The sequence below is a fragment of the Narcine bancroftii genome, chromosome 4, assembly GCF_036971445.1.
Source record: "Narcine bancroftii isolate sNarBan1 chromosome 4, sNarBan1.hap1, whole genome shotgun sequence".
NCBI classification, from domain to species: Eukaryota; Metazoa; Chordata; class Chondrichthyes; order Torpediniformes; family Narcinidae; genus Narcine; species Narcine bancroftii.
The window spans coordinates 268,397,952-268,417,923 of record NC_091472.1 but is presented as its reverse complement, the minus strand read 5'-3'; the positions used below and the strand labels follow the sequence as shown (position 1 = coordinate 268,417,923).

Below are 19,972 nucleotides of genomic sequence, written 5' to 3'. Positions count from 1 at the left end.
ATTAGGTTCAATTTAAAGAGTGATTTTCAAACTTTATCTTTCCACCCACACACCACTTTAAGTAATCCCTTACTAATCACAGAGCATCTAATGGCATAGGGAATACGTAAACTGGTATGTGAGTGGTAAGAAAAAGGTTGAGAGCCACTGCTCTAGGCCAACTCTCAGAATATTTTCCAAATTTTTCCCCATAACCTACAGTGCTCTCCATAATGTTTGGGACAAAGTCACTTTTCCTTAATTTCAAATTCGTAATCAAACAATTCACATGCAATTAAAGTGCACATTACAGATTTTATGCAAAGTTATCTGTATACATTTTGGTTTGACCATATAGAAATTATAGCACTTTTTATGTATAGTTCCCTCATTTCAGGGCACCATAAAATTTGTGACATTTGGCTTCACAGGTGTTTGTGAGTACTCAGGTATGTTTAATTGCTTCATTGGTGCAAGTACAAGAGAGCTAGGGTTGCTTCTAAGCTTATGATTACCTTTGGAGTCTGTAGTTGCCATTTTTCAACACAAGGATCAGAGTTGTGTCAATTAAAGTTAAAGAAGTCATTATGAGGCTGACAAAAAAAAGCAAGAGACATCACCGAAACCTTAGGATTATCAAAGTTTGGAACATCATTCAGAAAGAAGAGTGTCAAAATGAATACATTTCCTTGTATTCAATATCTTTTTCAGTCTATTCAATGTTCTATACCAAGGAATTTTTTTTTTTTTTTTTTTTTTTTTAAAAAGAATTAAATAGGGTGATTCAGTTGTTTTTAATGGAAGAGTAAACTGTTGAGGGTTTCTCTGCAGAAGTTGACATGGAGGTATGAGTTAGGTGGACTCAATTACCACATTTTCAGAATTGTTATGAAGCAGCACAATTAAAATTTATCAATAGGATGTTTGATACTGATCAATCCCCAATATGGGCTAAGGTGGAGTTGGTTCAGATTTCTGAGAATAATATACATAATTTTATATATAAATGGAATTCTTCTCTTTTGCAAAAGTATAAATTGCCAGTATTAAGACATTTAATGGTTATTTGGTATAAACAGGACCAAAATCATAGGAACGAAAGGTAAAATTTTAGCTAAGACACCATTATATCAGAATAAAATTCATTTTTCCCTTAATAACCCCTATTTGAAAGACTGGGAAATGAAAGGTGTGAATCTGGTGGAGGAGTGTTTTGAAGCAGGCAAGTTTTTTTTCTTTTATTAGACTTAGAGAGAAATTTGGGATATCATCAATCTCTTTATTTGCTTATTGTTACCTGGTCAAACTAAATTTGAGATATATTGCTGATAAGGGAAAGAAAGGGTTTATTTCTGAAATGTATGTGTTATTACAGGAAAAGATGATTAAGGTTGATGTATACAAAATGAAGGACAAATGGGAGAAGGATTTATCTATATTATCTCAGGAGGAATGGACGAATGTGTGTAGATACAAAATTAATTAATATGAGGTTAATTATAATTTTTTACATCAGTTGTATTTGACTCCTGAGAAGTTCAAAAACTACGGTTTTAGCTCTTCAGATTTGTGTTTCCGATGTGGAGAACAGACAGGTACTTTCTTACATTCAGTATGGGCATGTTCAAAAGTTAAACCTTTTTGGGAAAAGATTATTAAGTTTTTGGAAGATTTATTTAAGATGAATTTGCAACTTGATTCGTTAGTGTGTTTAATGGGTTATATTAATACACTAACAACAGGTTTGCAATTGGATAAATTTCAAATTGGATTTATACGTCTGGGACTAGCAGTAGCTAGCAAATTTATAGTCATTACGTGGAGAATGATGTTGAATTAAATAAACAAAGATGGCATAATGAACTACAATCGTGTCTCTATTTAGAGAAGATAATTTATAATTTATGAAATAATTATTCCTTTTTTGATAAGATGTGGACTTTATATTTGAACCATATGGGTTTGGATACAAGTTAAATGCTTTTTATTTGTGATGTAAACGTTGGCACTCCATGAAGCAACCGTTAATTACCCGACATGTGTTTTTTTTTGCTCCGACGGGGGGGGGGGGGGGGAGAGGGATGTAGGGATTTAGTGTTTTTCTTTGTAGTTTGTTTTGAATGTATTTTGTAAAACTCAAATAAAAATTTCAAACAAAAAAGGAAGAGTGTACTGGTGATCTCAGTAATTGCAAAGGAACTGGTCTTCCAAGGAAGAATTCCTCTGCTGATGACAGAAGAATTCTCATCATAATGAAGAAAAATCCACAAACATTATGTCTGACGGATCAGAAATATTCTTCAGGACGCAGATGTGTCATTGATGACTATCTGCAGAAGACTGCAGAAGGCTACACTGCAAGAAAGTGGGATGATTCAAAGGAGAAATTATTCGGGGCGGGGAACAAGTTCTGCCAGATGGGGGAGGATGGTGGTGGTGGGGGACTGGTTGGGTCTGTTGTTAAGAAAGAAAGAAAGAGCTTTGATTGCTTCAGTATGGGAGATGGAGGTGAACAGAAGTTGGACATCCATGGTGAAAATGAGGCAGAAGAGTTCAGGAAACTGAAAGTTGTTGAAGTGATAAAGGGTATGCGAGGCCATCATGGATGTAAGTGGGGAGAGACTGGACCAAAGGAAAAAAATGGAATCGCAGCAAGGTGATACCAGTTTATCAGTGAAGGAGCACACAGAAACAATAGACAATAGGGTTTCTGGATCTTGGGAAGGAGGAAGAACCAGGCAGTGTGGGGTTGGGAATCAAGGAGGTTGAATGCTGTGGGAGGGAGATGACTGAAAGGGATGAAGTTTTTTGGTGGGGTCTTCTTCAAGAGGCAAGTAAAAAGATTTTTGAGAGTTGTCATCTGGCCTCAGCAAGATAAAGATCAGTTTGCCAGACCACAAGTACACCACACTTGTTTGCAGGTTTGATAATGAGGGCAGGATTGATGTGCCAGGCATGAAGGGCAGAGCGTTCAATCCCCCCCACCCCCCATTGTTTTGTTTTCACTAGAATGTATCACTCACACTTTTGTACATTGAAACTCCATTCCACCTGCCTATATAAATCTTAAAAACTTGCAATCCCTATGTTCAGCACACTACAAAATTCAGTATAGTGTTTTACATCCTCAGGTCCAAGTATTTAATGTAGATCAACCCAACAAATTTACCTTCTCAGCATCCAAAAGAACATCTTCCAGACCAAAAAAGTAACTTGACACTTTCCCTTCACTGCATATATGCTGCCGCTGTCTCCTATGTGTCATGGCTTCATTTTTATTAGAAGCTCGATATGACACCATCAAGGACAAAGTAGTCTGCGTGATAACAAGTGGAAATGACAACTAAAGGAGTTTACAATTACAGGTACACAATCGTTTATCTGGAACCCTTGGGGGACAGTGTGTTCCGAATTTCGGATTTTTCCGGATTTTAGAACAAAAGCCAGCTGCCCCAGATTTAAGCCCACCCAAATTGTACTGCCGTATCCAACCCCTTCCAGTTGTGCTGGCGTCTCTCTCCGGCCCCCTGCTCAACCTAGTCGTGCTGCCATCTCTCCCTCTGCTGTACCAGCACCACAAAAAAAAAATGGATTTTGGAGCTTTCTGGATTTTAGATGTGTGGATAAAGGATTGTGTACCTGTATTACAAGTTTATTCTTTCTCTGTGGACAGATTTCATAATTTCCTTTGGATGTAAATTAAAGCATCTGTAACAACTCTTACTTTTTCCAGTAGCTGCTCACGTTCCTCTTCAACTGCTTCATTCCATATAGTCATATCATTAACACTCCTTTGGGTTACAGTAAGAACTGTAAATCCAGCAGCCGGAGCTTCAGGAAACATAGACTGAAAATCTGAGGACAAATGTGACGATGAAATCAAATTCTTTTGTGGTTAGAACAGGAGATAAAAAAGATTTTCACTGCATTTATACCAGATTTTAACTCTTCTATCTTTGCACCACATTGATCAAAGGTGGGGTGATGAAACATGTGTCAGAAGTGGAAAGAAAAACAAATCTTTCATTTCAAGTAGGATAGGAATTCAGTTGCAGTACATCCAGGATCACTATGTAACAATTCTAAGCTGATGATAATTTCATCAATTACATTAATAGAAAAGATCAAATGGTATTTCTTTGGTAGCTGTAAGAAATTTGCTCCCAGCCTCATCTCCTCTTCTGTCCCAATAGCTCTCAATTTCCCGATCTTTTAAAGATTTACCTACTTTCACTTTAAATATCTAGCCAGTAATAAATACAGTATACTTCAGATTAACCAAAAGCCGATCAATCAGAGTTCCGAATATCCAAAAGTTTTTCGGATGTGACATGTCGTCACAATTTGAAAAAAAGTTGAATTTTTTTTTAAACCACCTGCCGTTCTCTCCCCACTCGCCCGCCTGAGCCACGCTCTCTATCACATACCCTTTCAGCTAAAATTCTGTTGGAGGACAACCCCTGTGAAATCTCCTACCACTTACAGGTGAGGGGAGACCTCAGGTTCCCAGGCAGGAGTGGGGACCTCAGGTTCCTGGGCAGGATTGGCGATGGCAGTGGGGAGGCGTCGGGGATTGGTGATAAACGATAGAAGTGTTCTCCTGATGCTACTGATCTGCTTAGAGAAAATTCCAGAATATCCGAAAAATCTGCTTAACCGAGATAAGTCCAGTCCCAAGCATTTCAGATAATTGGAAACATACTGTATATGTAAATATTGTTTTATTTCTAAATTTCAACGTCTTTGCAAAAATGGCCAGTGTGCCATTTGTCTTCCTTATCATTTTCTATACCATCCTGCCAACACTAATTCATACTTATGAATATAGAGGTCTTCAAGTTTCTCTATTTAGGTAATCGTCTATCTTTAGATTCCCTTTATCAAACTGCATGTCTCACTTTAAACTCCATCTACAGGTTTTTACCTATTCAATCTATCTTTGTTCAGTTGCAGGTACTCAAAAGTAAAGGTTCCATTATTGTCATGTACTACTGCATTTAGAATGTAGCATACATGAAATTCTTTAACTTTTGTCTCCACTTTGTTCAGCACCCCTCACAGAAACCTACAGCACCTGGTGTTCCTAGGTGGTCTCCCCTCCAACTACTACCAGGCCTGAGCCTGCTTAGTTTCCAAGATGAGACAATCTCAGATGTATTCAGGATATTAGGCTTTATGCTATAGTAACATTCACTTCTATCCATTTTATACCAATGGCAAACTTCCCCCCCCACCCACCAAAAATTGGTCATTAATACAAATTATAAATATTTGAGGACCAAGAAGTGATGTTTGGAATACTCCAATGGTTGCAAACTTTCAGGCTGAAAAAAACCAAAATTATTTTGTCCTGTGTTTAAGAACTGATCTTTGATGCATGCTAATACGTATTCTCATCTTGTGCACCTACATATGAGCCCTTGCCAAATTCCTTTCAAAAATCCAAATACAGAACATCTACAATAGTGGTTTTCAACTTTTTATTTTCCACTCGCATACTATTTAAATAATCCCCAAGTCAACGGTGCTCTGTAATTAGTAAGGGATTGCTTAAGGTGGTATGTGAGTGGGAAGGGAAGGTTGAGAATCACTGCTCTGGTCCCGATTGTTACTGAAATATTTTGCCTGAGAAAAATTATCGTGGGCCCATTTTCTTTGGAGTTATGAAGCCGTGCACATAACAAGTCAATTATGTACGATTAAAACAGTGGCTTTTCAAACTTTTCCACCCACATACCACCTTAAGCAATCCCTTACTGATCAGAGCACTCATGGCACAGGGAATATTTAAAGTGGTATGTGAGTGAAAAGAAAAAGGTTGAGAACCAGTGATCAACAGGTTCCCCTCAATCAATGTTGCTTGCTATATCCTCAAAGAGCACGATCAAATCTGGTAAACAGGATTTATTTTTCAGCAAGATCATATTGATTTGATTAAACTTTTTTTAAATGACTAGTTTTTCTCGATAACTGGATGATATTCCTGTGAATATTTTTAACATATTTGATGTATAACAATTTTTTTCAAAAAAGCACAGAGTTAAAACAATCTTTCCAATATATCTGGTGAGGCAGAGATCTTGGGCTCTGATAAACTGGATGGGATATGCAAACTAGAGCTAAACAAATGCAGAAACATTAGGATTTACAAATGGTTAGAGTGAAGGAATATCAGAAATTTACTATGCAAGCTATTCTACCTAATAAAATTCAAATTCTGTTTAAATAATTACCATATTTGATAGCATACAAGACTCACTTTTCCCCAAAAAATAATGGCTCAAAAATATCCTCCGGGTCTTGTAAGCCAAGTTAAAATTAGGGTGATAATGGTGAACAATGCCAGCAGTCATCATCGTCACTGCGTGGTTCACTAGCATCACCTCTATCTATTGTTGGGGACTGGTGACAGGCTGTTGGGGAGTAGCAGGGCTGTGGGATCAATGTGGGGGCCTGGTGGCGGGCAGTCAGTCCTCGCACTGGTCCTGTTGCCCTGCTCTATCCTGGCAGCCTGCTGTTAAGTCCCCACACTGATCTCACTGACAAGTCACCCCCCCCCCCACCAGTTCCCACACTAATCCCACCCCCCGACAGCCCCCACCACACCACTCCCCTGGGAAAGAGCTGGGAAGTGGGACCAGCGCAGGGACCGACAGTGTCCAACAGGAGAGGGCAGACAGCAGGACCAGCACAGCAACTGACAGCGGCAGTTTGTTTTTACAAAATGATTTCTGCTATAGCTAAGCTGCTTTTGTTTTCCCTAGTAAATTACAGCAGTATTATTATTATTAGAAAGATTTTTCCTGTTGTCTTAGTTGCTTGTTTTGTCCAAGTTTTTTTGTCTGCTATATTGTAACTACATATTTCAACAAGTTTACATGCTTACCTGTAAATACACTAAAAGACCATTCTAATATTCCCTGATGAAATGGAGGGGGACAGGGTCTTGTATGCCATCAAATAGTAATAGTACAGACCTTTGCGTAGAAGCTCTGGACAAGTTTGTATGACACATTCCACCTTTGCATTCTCAAAGTAACTTTCTGCAATTGGGATGTGCGGTGTTTGAGGTTCAACTTCATCTCCCTGAAATAAAAACCAGGAACTGTTATAACTCTAGAGCACTAAAATGAGAACAATTTATTTGCTCCAATGCAAACATTTAATAGCAGTTAAATAATTTTGTAATAACATTTAACACTGTGCAGCAATACAAGGTGGTGGTGTTAAGCAATAACGACTGGGTTACCAAATATAGAAATCAAGGAAACCTACCTCTCATTATGCTTGTAAAGATAATATCAATTACTCTATTAATATTTTCATTCAAGCAAAAGTCTTTTTAAAATAAAGGCATGACTTTTGTTAATCATGAACTATTTTAAAGCTTCTATTTTATAGTTAGATTAAGCATGCTCGCTACTGGCCCAGATTCTATGACTTGATCAATGTGCCAATTTTCCATACATCGGCAATCACTAAAAAGTGGCAGTAAAAGGAAATAATTGAATCCAATAAAACAAGAGAATTAGCATCATTGCACCACAAATTATTGATCAGCAATTCCATAAAAAGAATGTAAATACTTTTAAACTGCTGGATAGCAAAGATACAAATTACAAGTCAAGAAATGCTGAAAATTAAGCGTTCAAATATTGTTACAATAAAAATTGTTTTCTTGCCTGAAATTCATTGACAAACTGTGCAAGAATGAATTCATGTTTTTCACCAGATAACGGCTTGGTTAGCACATCTGGTAGGGTTCTGCGCACTGAGATTCTCTTCAGGTTTGAAACACCATTAATGTGGGAATCGAATCCAATGTTACCCGGCAATTGAAATCGTTGATCCTGAGGTCCAAATGGTCCCATTGTTTCATCAGGCCATACAGTCTGCAAGCCTAAGAATACAAGAGGTGATAAGTTTCATTTAAATTCAGCACAGACATTAAGAATTTGCATAAAAGTTCAAGTCACCTTTATTTTAAAGATGAGGTAACTGGTTAACCTAAATACAAGTTTAAATATTAAGACATATTCAATAAAAGTCCACAGTACACTATCCACATACATTCTTTGAATTCTGGAGCCTGATATCTTGTGGGGGGGGGGGGGGGGGGGGGGGAAACTTGACAAGGTTTGCAAGACACTACCTTCCCCTGACAAAGTCATGTTGACCATCTCTAATCAGATTATTCCTCTCTAAATGCTTGTAAATCCTAGCTCTCAGGTTCTTCCCCAACAGCTTGCCCATGACTGAAGTAAGACTTACTGTTCTATAATTTTCTGGGTTATCTCTACTTCCTTTCTTGAACAGAGGAACACATTTGCAATCTTCAAATCATCCAGTACTTCTGTTCCTAATAAGGCTGCAAGTGCCAGTGTCAGCAAGCTCTGCCCTCACTTCCCACAGAAGCCTTGGGCAAATATCATCTGGTCCTGGTGATTGATCTAACTTCATGCTTTCAAAACCTACAACACATTCTCTCTATTAAGGTTAAAACGTTCGTCATTCAGCCCACTTTAAGTCATCCTCACAATTGCCATGGTCTTTTTCTCTGATGAATACTGAAGCAAAGTACTGATTAAAGATCTGACTCTAAGCACATGTTTCCTCTGGATGATGTCCTCCTACAACTCATCTTGTTCTTCACATACCTGTAGAATGCCTTGGGGTTTTACTTAATCCTGCTCACCAAGACCTTCTAGCTATCCTAAGTTCTTTCTTAAGCTCCTTCCTGGCAATCTTGTAATTCTATCAGTTCCCATGTCCTTAAACTTCTCATTTTATTTTTCTTAACTAGGTTTTTAGCATCCCTTGTGTACATCATGGTTGTTTCACCTTACCATCCTTTCCCTGTTTCAATACTTGCATAGAGCACCATGCAACAGTTCTCTAAACGTTTGCCAAATTTCAGTCGGACTTCTCCCCACCCCCGCCATGTAACAAAACAATTTAAATTAGTCTTTTCAAGATTTATAAAAGGAACATTAAAATTGATCAGAGAAAATTACTTGTATTGATTAAAACTAGATTTTAAAAAAAAAAACACATCTGGAGAAAAGAAGAACTTCTGTCCTCAAGTGCAATGAAATACTGAAGAACATGACCAGTCATATCTTGTTTCTGACAGTACAGATTTCTAGGGATTTACAGTCAGGATGGTTTTCTTATTCTCTGAAAAATGAATAACTATATTGAGCTGAGTCACCTTTTCTGATGCTACGTATATTATCCACTAGTCAGGATATTTTGAAAATCTGCATGAAATTTTTGTTCAACTTTTCCAACTATGCTCAGTTCAATTCTATACATACTTTCACAATTTAGAAAACAAAATAGTACAGTGCAGGCAAGAAACTGTTTCCAATGCAATGTGTGAGAGAATAGGTTACAGAGAAATGTGGGAAAACTGAACATAGAACGTAATAGCACAGTACTGGCCCTTCAGCCCTCGATGTTGTGCCAACCCATAAATTCCTTTTTTTTTAAAAAAAAAAGGAATAAACCCTGGCTGGCCTATAACCCTCTAGTTTTATTTCATCCATGTGCCTGTCTAAGAGTCTCTTAAATGCCCCTATTGTTTGTTAAGCTTGCTTTGAGATTGGGACAGATGTATTGGGATGAAAAATTTCCTTCCATCTCATGTCAAAACACGATAAATTTAAAATACAAGAAATTAATTGAAAATAGTAGTCTTCCAAATTTAAAAAAAATACAGATAGAGGAGAGCTAAACTGCTGGAAGAACACAGTACTTCAGGCAGCATCTGTAGTGGCAATGTTTAAGGCTGCATCAGGACCTGGTGTTTTTTTTTTGTTGTCTAGATTCCATCATCTGAATTCTCTTGCATCCCAATGAAGAGGAATAATGTTCTTACCTTGATCAAGAGGTATAACTGCAACATAAGGTTCATCCGACCCAGAAGAGCCTGCTGTGGAAAATGTTCTAATGGTTGTAATCTTTCTAACCAATGTCTGAACTTCAGGCAGATAGGTAACCAACCTGGCTTTGGTGCAGAGCACCTGTAAAAGATAAGTTAGGACTGAAAGTGTTGACAATATATTTAACAACTGCCAGTAATTAATAGATTGTTTAAATATGGCCTTAGAGTAAACCCTCAAAAAAAATGTAATTCGAAAACAATTACAACATGGCAAGGGAGCATAATCTTGGCTGCCACAGGGATGAACTGGTTGTAGAAATTCACCATGCCCACAAATTCCTGAAGGCCCTTCAGTGTTGTCGGTGTGGCGAACCGCTGGATTGCATCTGGTAAAGGGGTGGCGCTGGCTGGAGTAATTTTGTGGACCAGGAGGTCCATTTCCGTGAGGCTGAATTGGCACTTCTCTGGGTTAATGATGAGGCTGAACTGTGCGAAGTAAGTGACCAGTTGGCAGAGGTGCATCATGTGCTCTTCAGGTGAACTGCTGGCTACCAGGATGTCGTTGAGGTAGATGAAAAGGAAAGGCATGTCTCTGCCGACTGCATCCATGAGGCTCTGAAGTTCTGTGCCCCATTTTTCAAACCAAACAGCATGCATAGAAACTCGAACAGGCCAAACGGAGGGTGGTGTGAGGGGTGGGGAGTTGATGATAACAGTCTTTTGAATGTCATCTGGGTGCACGAGGATCTGATGGTATCCCCGGATTAAGTCATCCATGAAGACAGAGGGGGGTCCTACCACCTAGGCCATCCAAGTGCAGGAGCCTAGCTGCTTGCTCATGTCATGAGAGACCATATGTGCTAATGAGGAGTTTTTCCGAGACATGTATTTACCTTCCTCTGGCGAAGCCTGAATGAGGTCATTGATTCGTGAGGCGGCTTCCTGGTTGAACGAGCTGATGATGTAGAAGTATCTCAATGAATCAGAGGTTATCTATTTGATCTAGAACTGGGCCTCTGCTTGGCTGATCTAAGTGCGGGGCTTACTCGTCCAGAAAGTCGGCAGCTTCAACGCGGTGGCACCTACTGCTGCTTGTTCCACTGTGCCAAGTCTTCAGGAAGTGAAGACTCGTCGGGGTCACCAATGTAGCGTGTTGTGAGTGAGCGCAGCGAAGACACTGAGACAACAGGGTGTGAGCTCCGGTATCACAACTGCTTTATTTTGAATTCCATGCTGCAGCCTTTAAGCTAGATCTCAGTCCCACCCCTAATGTCCCGGCACTTGTGTCCCAATGACGCAAGTGCGTAAATTACCTTCTAGTCTGGACCGGAAGGGATGGTCCCACGACACCATCCTTGCCGCGGCTGCCCCATTGACCGTGCTTGACAAGGAGGGCCAGTTCGCCACTACAGGCATGTGCATCACCACAGTTTAAGGAATAAATAATTCTCACAATAACCACTAAACTCCCATTCTTAGTTTTAAATATTGCCAGGATTTATTTTATGCCTATTTATGGCAGATACCTCAAATTGTTTCTTACAAATAAAGAATAATGTAGCTTTACACAGAAGTACATCCTCGAATTGCATGCTCAAGTTTGAAATGGGTCTGGAGTTATTGAGCTCAGGAGACAATGTAAGATTAAATGCATCAGGATATTCAGTCTGAAGAATGATTCTTCAACTAATTTGGTAAAAATAAAGCTTTTATTAAAGCAGCAGTTTGCTTTTTCAAAATGAATAATTGGAAATGACAGATTAAGAGATGGAAAGTAAAGTTTAATTAAAAACATGATGACCATTTATGAATGGAAGACATATTTAAAAATTAATGTTTCATTTAAACTCCTTTAACAACATAGATTGATTGTACAAAATGGATGAATTCAATTCCAGAATTTAAAAAAAATCTTATCTGGCATGAAGTGTTCTGGAATTGCCAGAAGTTAGCATTTTCAGATTAACCAAGAAAGAAAGATCACCTCTTCTGTTCTGTACATTTAATTCTTAAAGAACAAACCAAAAAAGGAAATTATTCCAGAAAATACCTTGGTCATTTTGCTTGTTTTCTGCACCAATTGTTTCTTCTGCAGAATAGAAAAAAAATACCAGAAATGTGATAAATTAAAAATAGATCTGATAATCTACTAAAACCACAAATGCTACAGATCAAAATGGCTGTTATTTTTCTAATTTAGTCCTTGAGACATCAAAAGATGTATGTATGCTTCTGTTCTACATCTATGTTTCATAGATCAAATATTAAAGAAAAAAATCCAGAACATAGCACTTTGAATTAAAGACCAACTAATTATCTCATCACCCAAATAATAGGGACATTAGAATACATAGGGACATGTATTACACATTAGAAGTTCTAAGGCAAATCATCGTGGCAGTATCAAATATGGGTTTTTAAATATACAACTATGGAAAAGCAACCAGTCTCAAAATTAATCTGATGATTTCCCTCAGTCACTTGTATTTTTACAGAATTAGCAAATTATTTCAAGATGAAAATTTGATGAAAGATCTATTGCATGGCTCTTTTAAAACAGAATCCAAGCAATCAACATTTACTTGTTGACGTCTGTAATAAGCTCACTTCACAATTTCAATTCAACTCCCCAACTTCAACAAGCTGCCTTATTGTCCCAAGTAACACAGGAATTAAACAAGAGATATTATATTTAAATATTTAATGGAAACACCAGACTGTAGATGCTGGAATTTGGAGCAAAAAAAAAAAAAGGGCCAGGCACCACTTGTGAAAATCTCCAGTCAACATTTTGTCTCAAGGTTTGAAGAAGGATCTCAACTAGAAAGACTAGCCTCTTTCCACTGGCATCCTGTCCCAGGAATTAACTGGGAATTTACTGGGACAGAGTCCAGTGGAAAAGGAACATTGTCCAAACACTGGCATCAAATGACATCATTTCCTGCCTGTGATTAACTGCCTCTATCCCTATTCACATCCCCACCGTTTGCTGGTAAAACTAGTGGAAAAGGAACAGCAGAAAAACACTTGTTTCCAGTTGAAGGTAGAACACACTCCAATCTCTGGGGATGAGTTGTGTTCAGTGGAAAAACAATTTAGAGCCCAAATTAAGGCTGGTCCAATGAAAAACAGAACAAAGTGCCTCTTATCCCAGGACACTGCACAGCTAATTAACTGGGATGGCAGAGGGAAAGGTGCTACTGACTGTATATTTTCCTCCACAAATGCTGCTTTATCCAAGTTCCTCCAGCAGTTTTTTTTGGATTAAACATTTACTGAATTGGCAAAGTGTTACTTTCACCTTTTCATTTTCAATGCAGTCTAGAGGCAATAGGAATGTTTACCCAGAGAAAAAAAACAATCAATAGTCAACAGAGGCTGACTTGTGATTGATAACACAGAAGATTTACTCTAACTTAGCCTTCTGATCAGAGCTTCGCCTTCTGATTATAACTTCCAAAGATACTTTATGGATTATTTTAAATATAAAGTCTGGCATTTTAATTCAACAGATTCAGCAGATATCATTCAAAGTTTTTCCTAGTGGTTGTTTGCTACTGGGGACGGTTATTTCATTGGTTGAGTAAAAAAAATGCTTTAGAGGAGAAGAGGAAATCTTGCTTGTAAGACAGCATTCATTTTAATCAAAGTTGGGTTTACTAATTTAATTGTTAACCCCCATCATTTTTAGCCACAGACACATCTTTACAATGAGGTCTGAAAAAAAAAATTGATTGAGGGACTTGATGTTGAAGCATTCCAATTCCATGGAAGAATATTAGAACTAGAAACACAAATAGGACATTTATTCATTCTGCCATTCAGAATAACCGGAATTTCAGATTGGAGTTTATGGGAATGTTGCGAGATGGAAATAATTCCTGTACAAATGGTGTGCGGGCGGGGGGTGATACTGTTGGCAGGTGGCCTGTGAAGTACAGAATGATGCATCATGCACTTGGAACACTTGGCAGCAGTAGTAGAGGATGGGAGACAAGGTTGCTCAAGAGGGAAAATGGCAGGTTTAGGCATGGGTACAAGGAAGATCTTGATTAAGAGTGGAGTCAAGTGGCCTGGATGAGAGGAATCAGACCAGCATGGAGTTACAGTGCTGGCGAAACATTAATGTCTGCCAACGCTGTGAGTGAGCGTAGTAAAACACACAGAGAAATGCTAGAGACACTGAGCCAGACTCGCAGCGTCCAGAGGAGGACTTCCCGGACCTGAGCCCTTCTTCAAAGAGCAGGAAGGCGGCGTCGGAATGAAGGAGGGTCGAGTCCAGGCCAACAAAAGGTATTGATTGGATGCGATGAGAGGTGAGAATTGATGTTGGCTCTGTGAAAGGAGACGAAGGGAAAAGGGAGAAGAGGTTGATGGTGTTGGGGGGGTAGGAAGGGGGTGGGGGGGAGGGGGGTGGGGGTCAACAGCAGAGGTGTGTGGAATTAAAAGGGCTGTAGAAAGTAGGGGACACGGGGACTGAATGGGAGAACGAAGGAGAGAGACTGTCGGATGGGTGTCCACCATGAACGCGTTGGGGACGGGAACGACTACCCCTCAGGGATGGGGAAATCAGTCGGGGGCCACTCGCCTGCCGGATGGGGGTGAAATCCAGGGCGGCGAGAATCCACACGGTGAAAGAGGCACTTCACGGATGAGCCGACTGATCCCGGGGCCGCGTTCGCGGACGAGGCCTCCTTGCCCAGGCCGCCGGCCAGTAAGACGAGCCGAGGCGTACGTCTTCCCATCGTCACTCCGTGAACTGCCGCGTCACCTTGTAACCATGACGCTCCATAGCAACCAGGAGAAGCTTCCCATTTTTTCTTCTCCCATTGTTAACTGACGGCGACCCATAACCAAAGTTCGTACTCCATCATGTCACTTCAGACAGAATGAGTCAGAGGCAAAATAATAACATTGCCGCTGCAATGAGCTGACTTTTTCCATGAAACACCGTGTGACGTCGGGGGTTTGTTCTTATTGGCCAGATTTCTGACGCTCTTCCAGCTCGCTTTGTGATTGGCTAAATTGGTCGAGCGGGAAGAGAGGGAAATGGTGGATGGGTCAACTGATTTGGAGACGTATCGCGTCGTCCACCAGCAGCTGCAGGACCTTGTTCTCATGCAGCAGCAGCAGGTGGAAAGCTTCGGCGAAATGGTGAGGAGTGACTCTGCGCCTCTTGTCTTTGTGTTGGCGGGACTTCCGAGGTGATGCTTGGATTCATTCTGGTCGTACCCCGGCAAAAGCAGGCGACATTTTTGGTCACGTGCCGAAACTCAGGCAGCAACTTGGACCATCAGGCATGAGACTTGGGAGCAGAAATAGGCTGTTCAGCCTCTCGAGTCTGCCTCCCCATTTAATGGTGAGCTGATCCATTTTCCTCACTCAGCTCCACAGCCTGGTCTTGTCCCCATAACCTTTGATAGGTTCTTAATGAGGGGTATCTGTCTCTGTCTTAAATACACCCAATAACCTGGACTTCACGCTGCCTGTGGCAACAAATTCCACAGATTTACCACCGTCTGGCTGAAGATGTTCTAAGTGGATGCACCTTCAATTTTGAAGTTGTGCCCTCTTAACCTTGACTCTCCCACCATGGGAAACCACCTTTCTACGTCTATTCTGTTCATGCCTTTCAACATTTGAACTATTTCAATGAGATTAAACCACCCCCTCCCCCCCAACCATTCTCCTAAATTCCAATGAATACACTGTTAAATGCTCCTTGTAGGATAACCCCTTCATTCCTGAAATCATCCGAGTGAACTTCCTTTGAGCTCTCCAATGCCAGCTTAAACGAGGAGCCCAAAACTGCTCACAATATTCCAGATGAGATCTCATCAATGCCTTATAAAGTGTCAACGTCACATTGCTGCCCCTTTCCCCTCCTCACCCCTGGCTAAGAAGAGGAAGGGGCAGGAGCAGACAAGTTGGTGAGAGGGGAAGGAGCTAGGAGGTGATAGGGGAAGGCAGAAGGGTAAGAAAGATGGATCTCTGTTAGAAGGAAGGGTAGGTGTTGGACAGCTGGTGGCAGGGAGACAGATGAGAGAAAGAGACTGGAAGAGGCATTAAGGAAAATTGGAGAAATCAATATTGATGTGATCTGGTTGGAGACTACCAAGATTGAATGTGAGGTGTTGTTATTCTAATTTATACTATGCACTTTGAGGCTATGGGCTGGTATGCCAGGGTGGTACTGTGGTGTGGAAATGAAGTGGTTGGCTACTTTGTTTTTTTCATCAACTGCTAACTTTGTTCCTCTTTCTCTTTCCCTTGCCCCTCCCAACCCCCCCCCCCTCCCCCCCACACACCTTATTTGGATGCCAGCTGATTTTTGGCACTCTTAAAGAAGGAGTTGTGTCTGAAAAATTGTCTGCCTTTTGCATTCTATGGATGTTAATTTTCTCCAGTATCTGCAGATTTATCATTTACCTTTAAAATCATCCTTGTTTGCACCCTTTTGACTATTGCTGTTACATTATATCTAGTACAGTAAGAAGGGTTCTTTTGCGAGCAGACTAGCAATCATCTGTAGCATGCATACAAAATAAGGGGCCCAGAGTGTTGAGTTACAGTGAAAATATCAATTGAGGTCTCTCAATACCATAATTCTTAGTACACCTGAGATCTAGGCCTCAGTGCCCCCCTCTGCAACTGTATCCTTGACTTCCTATCTAACAGACTGCAATCAATGTAGATGGATGATATATTCATGAACATGTTCTTAAAGGATATTTGCTCAGTTCCCTAGTATATTCCCACTACATCCATGACTGTACTACTAGATGCTGTTCCAATTCCATCTTCAATTTTGTTGATCACAGCACAGTGTTATCAAATTTCAATGAGATGGAATACAGAAAAAAAATGGGATGGTGCCAAGATAGCAACTTCTGTAACAATGTCAGTAAGATGAGGGAGATGATCATTGACTTTAGAAGGGGCATAATCCGCACCTCAGTCCAAGTAATTAGTGCTGAAGTTGAAAGAGTAGATAACTTCAAGTTCTTTGGAATAAATATCCCCAATGACTTGAGCTGGGCCAAGCAAGTTGAATTCCTTGCATGCTACACCAAACAGGTGCTTGTAAAGAAAAACTACAATAGACAACTAATTGAAATAAGTTAAAATATTCAATCAATACACAAGATAGATAATAAATACAGTCATGTGCTGCATTATATCCATTCGGGCAAAGTCCAATTGCATATATGTCTTGTGGATAGAGTTCAGAAATCCTGATTGGACAACAGAACATAGTGATGTAACCGGATGTAGTGAATTCAACAGCTTCGTCCACACGTCTTTACCTTGTGTGTCTCTGATTCTGGCAAACAGCGCACCACAATTCTATACATACTTCCTCATAAATTTCCATTCAAAGTGCAGATTTATTGTCTGAACATGCATGACATCACAAAACTCTAATTTTCCTGTGGGCCAGGCAGAATTTCTAATTACCTGTAACTATAAACAGTAATTGAGAAGAAAGAAATGTAAAAAAACTGCAAAGAATGTGCAAAGTAAGGGTCCTTAAACGATTCTGATTGAGTCTGTTGTTTTAAAAGCCTGATGCTGGAGGGGTAGCAACTATTCCTGAACCCGGTGGTGAGTCTTGTGACATCTATACTTTTTTTCCTTCTGGCAGTGGTGAGAACAGAGTATATCCTGGGTGGTGTAGGTCATTGATATTTGCTGCTGCTCTCTGACACATTCCATGTAAATGTTCTTGATGGTGGAGAGAGTTTTGCCTATGATGTATTGGGTTGTGTCCACTACTATTGGGTTGTGTCCACTACCTTTTGAAGGGCTTTCCACTCTGAGGTATTGGTGCCCCCATAAGAGACTGTGATGCAACTGATCAGCACGCTTTGCACCACACGTCTGTAGAGTTTTGCCAAGGTTTGTGATGACATAGTGAACTTCTGCAACTCCTAAGGAAATAGAAGCTTAATTATGGATAATTTATTGCTAGAAACTGCCTATTCAGACTTGTTGAATTGAGTTAGACTTCTCTGGAGATGATGTCACAGTACCTCTTTACAGAATGGTTATGTATAGCATGACTTTAGGGCAACAAAGAATCTCAGGGTTGTCTGCATTGTCATGTATGTATTCTGAAAATATTGAACTTTGAAAGAAATTGCAGATGAATTGAATAGGTATTTTGTGCCACATTTCACTGGACACCAGGTATGTGCCATAAATTCAAGAGAGTTAGGGGGCAAAAGTGTGTGCAGTCACTATTACTAAGGAGAAGGTGCTTGTGAAGGTTGATCTGGTCCGGTGGGACTAGATCCCAGGGTTCTGAAAGTAGTAGCTAAAGAGATTGTGAATGCATTGGTAGTGAATGCCTTGGGGTTCACTTAACTAGTGACCTATCATGGATACTCAACATCTCCTCAGTTGTCAGGAAGGTGCAACAGTGACTGCACTTCCTGAAAAGATTGAAGTGGGCAAGGCTACTGGCCACTATTATGTCAATCTTATATAGGAGCTCTAACGCGATTTTGTCGGGATATATTTGTATAATCAGATGACAATAAACCAAACTTGATCTTTCCAGAATAATTTCAAATTTAGTGCCAGAGAACATACATGACATCATGTACAACTGTGAAATGCTTTTTCCTGTGGGTCATGAAGAATTACCACTTAAATGAGTGTCTGATTGAGTTTGTTGTTGAGGTAGCAGCTGTTCCTGAACCTGGTGGTGTGAATCTTGTGGCACCTATACCTCTTTCCTGATGGTAGCAGCGAGAAGATTGTATGCTGACTTGAGTCAGGAATAGTTCTAGTGAACTAGAATATTTCAAATATCACTCCTTTCTTTAAGAAAGGAGAGAGGCAAAAGACAGGACTCTATAGTAAAAACACAGAGCTAGAGAAACTCAGCAGGTTAAGGCGTGTCCTTTATATAGCAAAGGTAAAAATGCATAACCGACGTTTTGGGCTGGATCCCTTCATCAAGGTATGAAAAAAATGTCAGCAGGCGTCTGAACAAAAGAGATGGGGAGGGAGGTGTGATCGCAAAGGCTGGAGGTAATCGGTGGAGAAGGGAGGGGACAGTAGTGATCAAGGGGAGGAAGGATGGCTGGGCAAATAAAGGGGGAAAGGAGGGAAGAGAACTGGGAAGGGGAGGGGGGAGAGGAGAGCAGATTAGTAGAAACCTGAAAAGTCGATGTTAATGCCATCTGACTGGAGAGCGCCCGGACAGCAAATCAGATGTTCCTCCCATTTGCGGGTTTGTCTTTGTTGTACAAAGTCACTTTTGTTAATAATTTGATATCTGTCAGATCAGCAGTGATGATGGAGTCAATAATTTTTCATGTTTCTGAAACCAAAATATTTTCTATATGTAGATCAGAAATAGAGAAGAAGAATCAGTAAGGGCCAAGATGTATGATGATGTTGTAAAAGAACTGGAGGTGAGAATTTTTAAACTCGTGCAGAAAAACTATTAACAATGTACAGTAAGTATATTTTGATAGTTGTGCTTAATCATTTTCTGCACCACTGCTCTTATTTATTGTGAATTATTAGAAAAACATCAGATATTTGGATAAAAATAATAATATTCACATTACTTTCCATAGTATTTTCAAATATATCTGTAAAATTATATCTTGAATTTATTCATAACTAGCAGGATATTAGGCATTGCCCGTGAAATAAAACACTCATTTATTGACTACATGGTTGAAACAAAATACCCCAAATCTTCATTGATTTGTGCATGTCAGGAGGCCTGGCACTGAGGCAGGCCTGGTGTTGCTGTTCTGTTTCCCGCTGCTTGCCTGCTCCTTGCATGTCTGGAAGCATCAACAGTGAGGCTCTGCTGCCTCTTGCTTTCTTCTTTGTCTAACTCTATGGGCTTGTGAAGAGCTTCTGCCAATGTTGCTTTGTTTTTCTGGGCCCATATTGAACCGGATTTGGCCACTTGTTTTTATTCTGAATGTCCATTAATGCACAGCACAGTAACTAATTCAAGTGTCTCTTAAAGGTTAAATTCAATGTGGTCATGACATTCAGCATCAAATGTTGCCACAATTATAGTAAACAGTAATGCAAGGCAGTGCAAGCTGGTCAAAAAACACTTTTGAACTTCAT

General features: G+C 39.9%; 2 protein-coding genes across 7 annotated transcripts in view; one reads left to right on the top strand and one right to left on the bottom strand.

The window, feature by feature from the left end:
* mmadhcb (metabolism of cobalamin associated Db) overlaps positions 1 to 14,639 on the bottom strand; it is a 35,965-nt gene extending 21,326 nt beyond the window's left edge. The window contains exons 1-7 of one of the 2 annotated variants that reach the window (XM_069934970.1): positions 14,454 to 14,639; positions 11,916 to 11,954; positions 9,860 to 10,004; positions 7,662 to 7,879; positions 6,957 to 7,065; positions 3,704 to 3,834; positions 495 to 572 (exon numbers count right to left, since the gene is read on the bottom strand). In XM_069934970.1, the coding sequence (XP_069791071.1) occupies positions 543 to 572; positions 3,704 to 3,834; positions 6,957 to 7,065; positions 7,662 to 7,879; positions 9,860 to 10,004; positions 11,916 to 11,924 (642 nt within the window). In that variant the 5' untranslated portion in view covers positions 11,925 to 11,954; positions 14,454 to 14,639 and the 3' untranslated portion in view covers positions 495 to 542. The remainder of the gene's footprint in view (positions 1 to 494; positions 573 to 3,703; positions 3,835 to 6,956; positions 7,066 to 7,661; positions 7,880 to 9,859; positions 10,005 to 11,915; positions 11,955 to 14,453) is intronic. The other variant, XM_069934969.1, reaches the window with a different exon arrangement.
* A 90-nt stretch (positions 14,640 to 14,729) lies between these two features.
* Positions 14,730 to 19,972, top strand: part of LOC138761953 (spermatogenesis-associated protein 24-like) — a 166,557-nt gene continuing 161,314 nt past the window's right edge. For 2 of the 5 annotated variants that reach the window (XM_069934975.1, XM_069934976.1), the window contains exons 1-2: positions 14,732 to 15,019; positions 19,225 to 19,290. In XM_069934975.1, coding sequence (XP_069791076.1) covers positions 14,915 to 15,019; positions 19,225 to 19,290 — 171 coding nt within the window. In that variant the 5' untranslated portion in view covers positions 14,732 to 14,914. Of the gene's footprint in view, positions 15,020 to 19,224; positions 19,291 to 19,972 lie in introns of all 5 variants that reach the window. The other 3 variants (XM_069934971.1, XM_069934973.1, XM_069934972.1) reach the window with 3 other exon arrangements.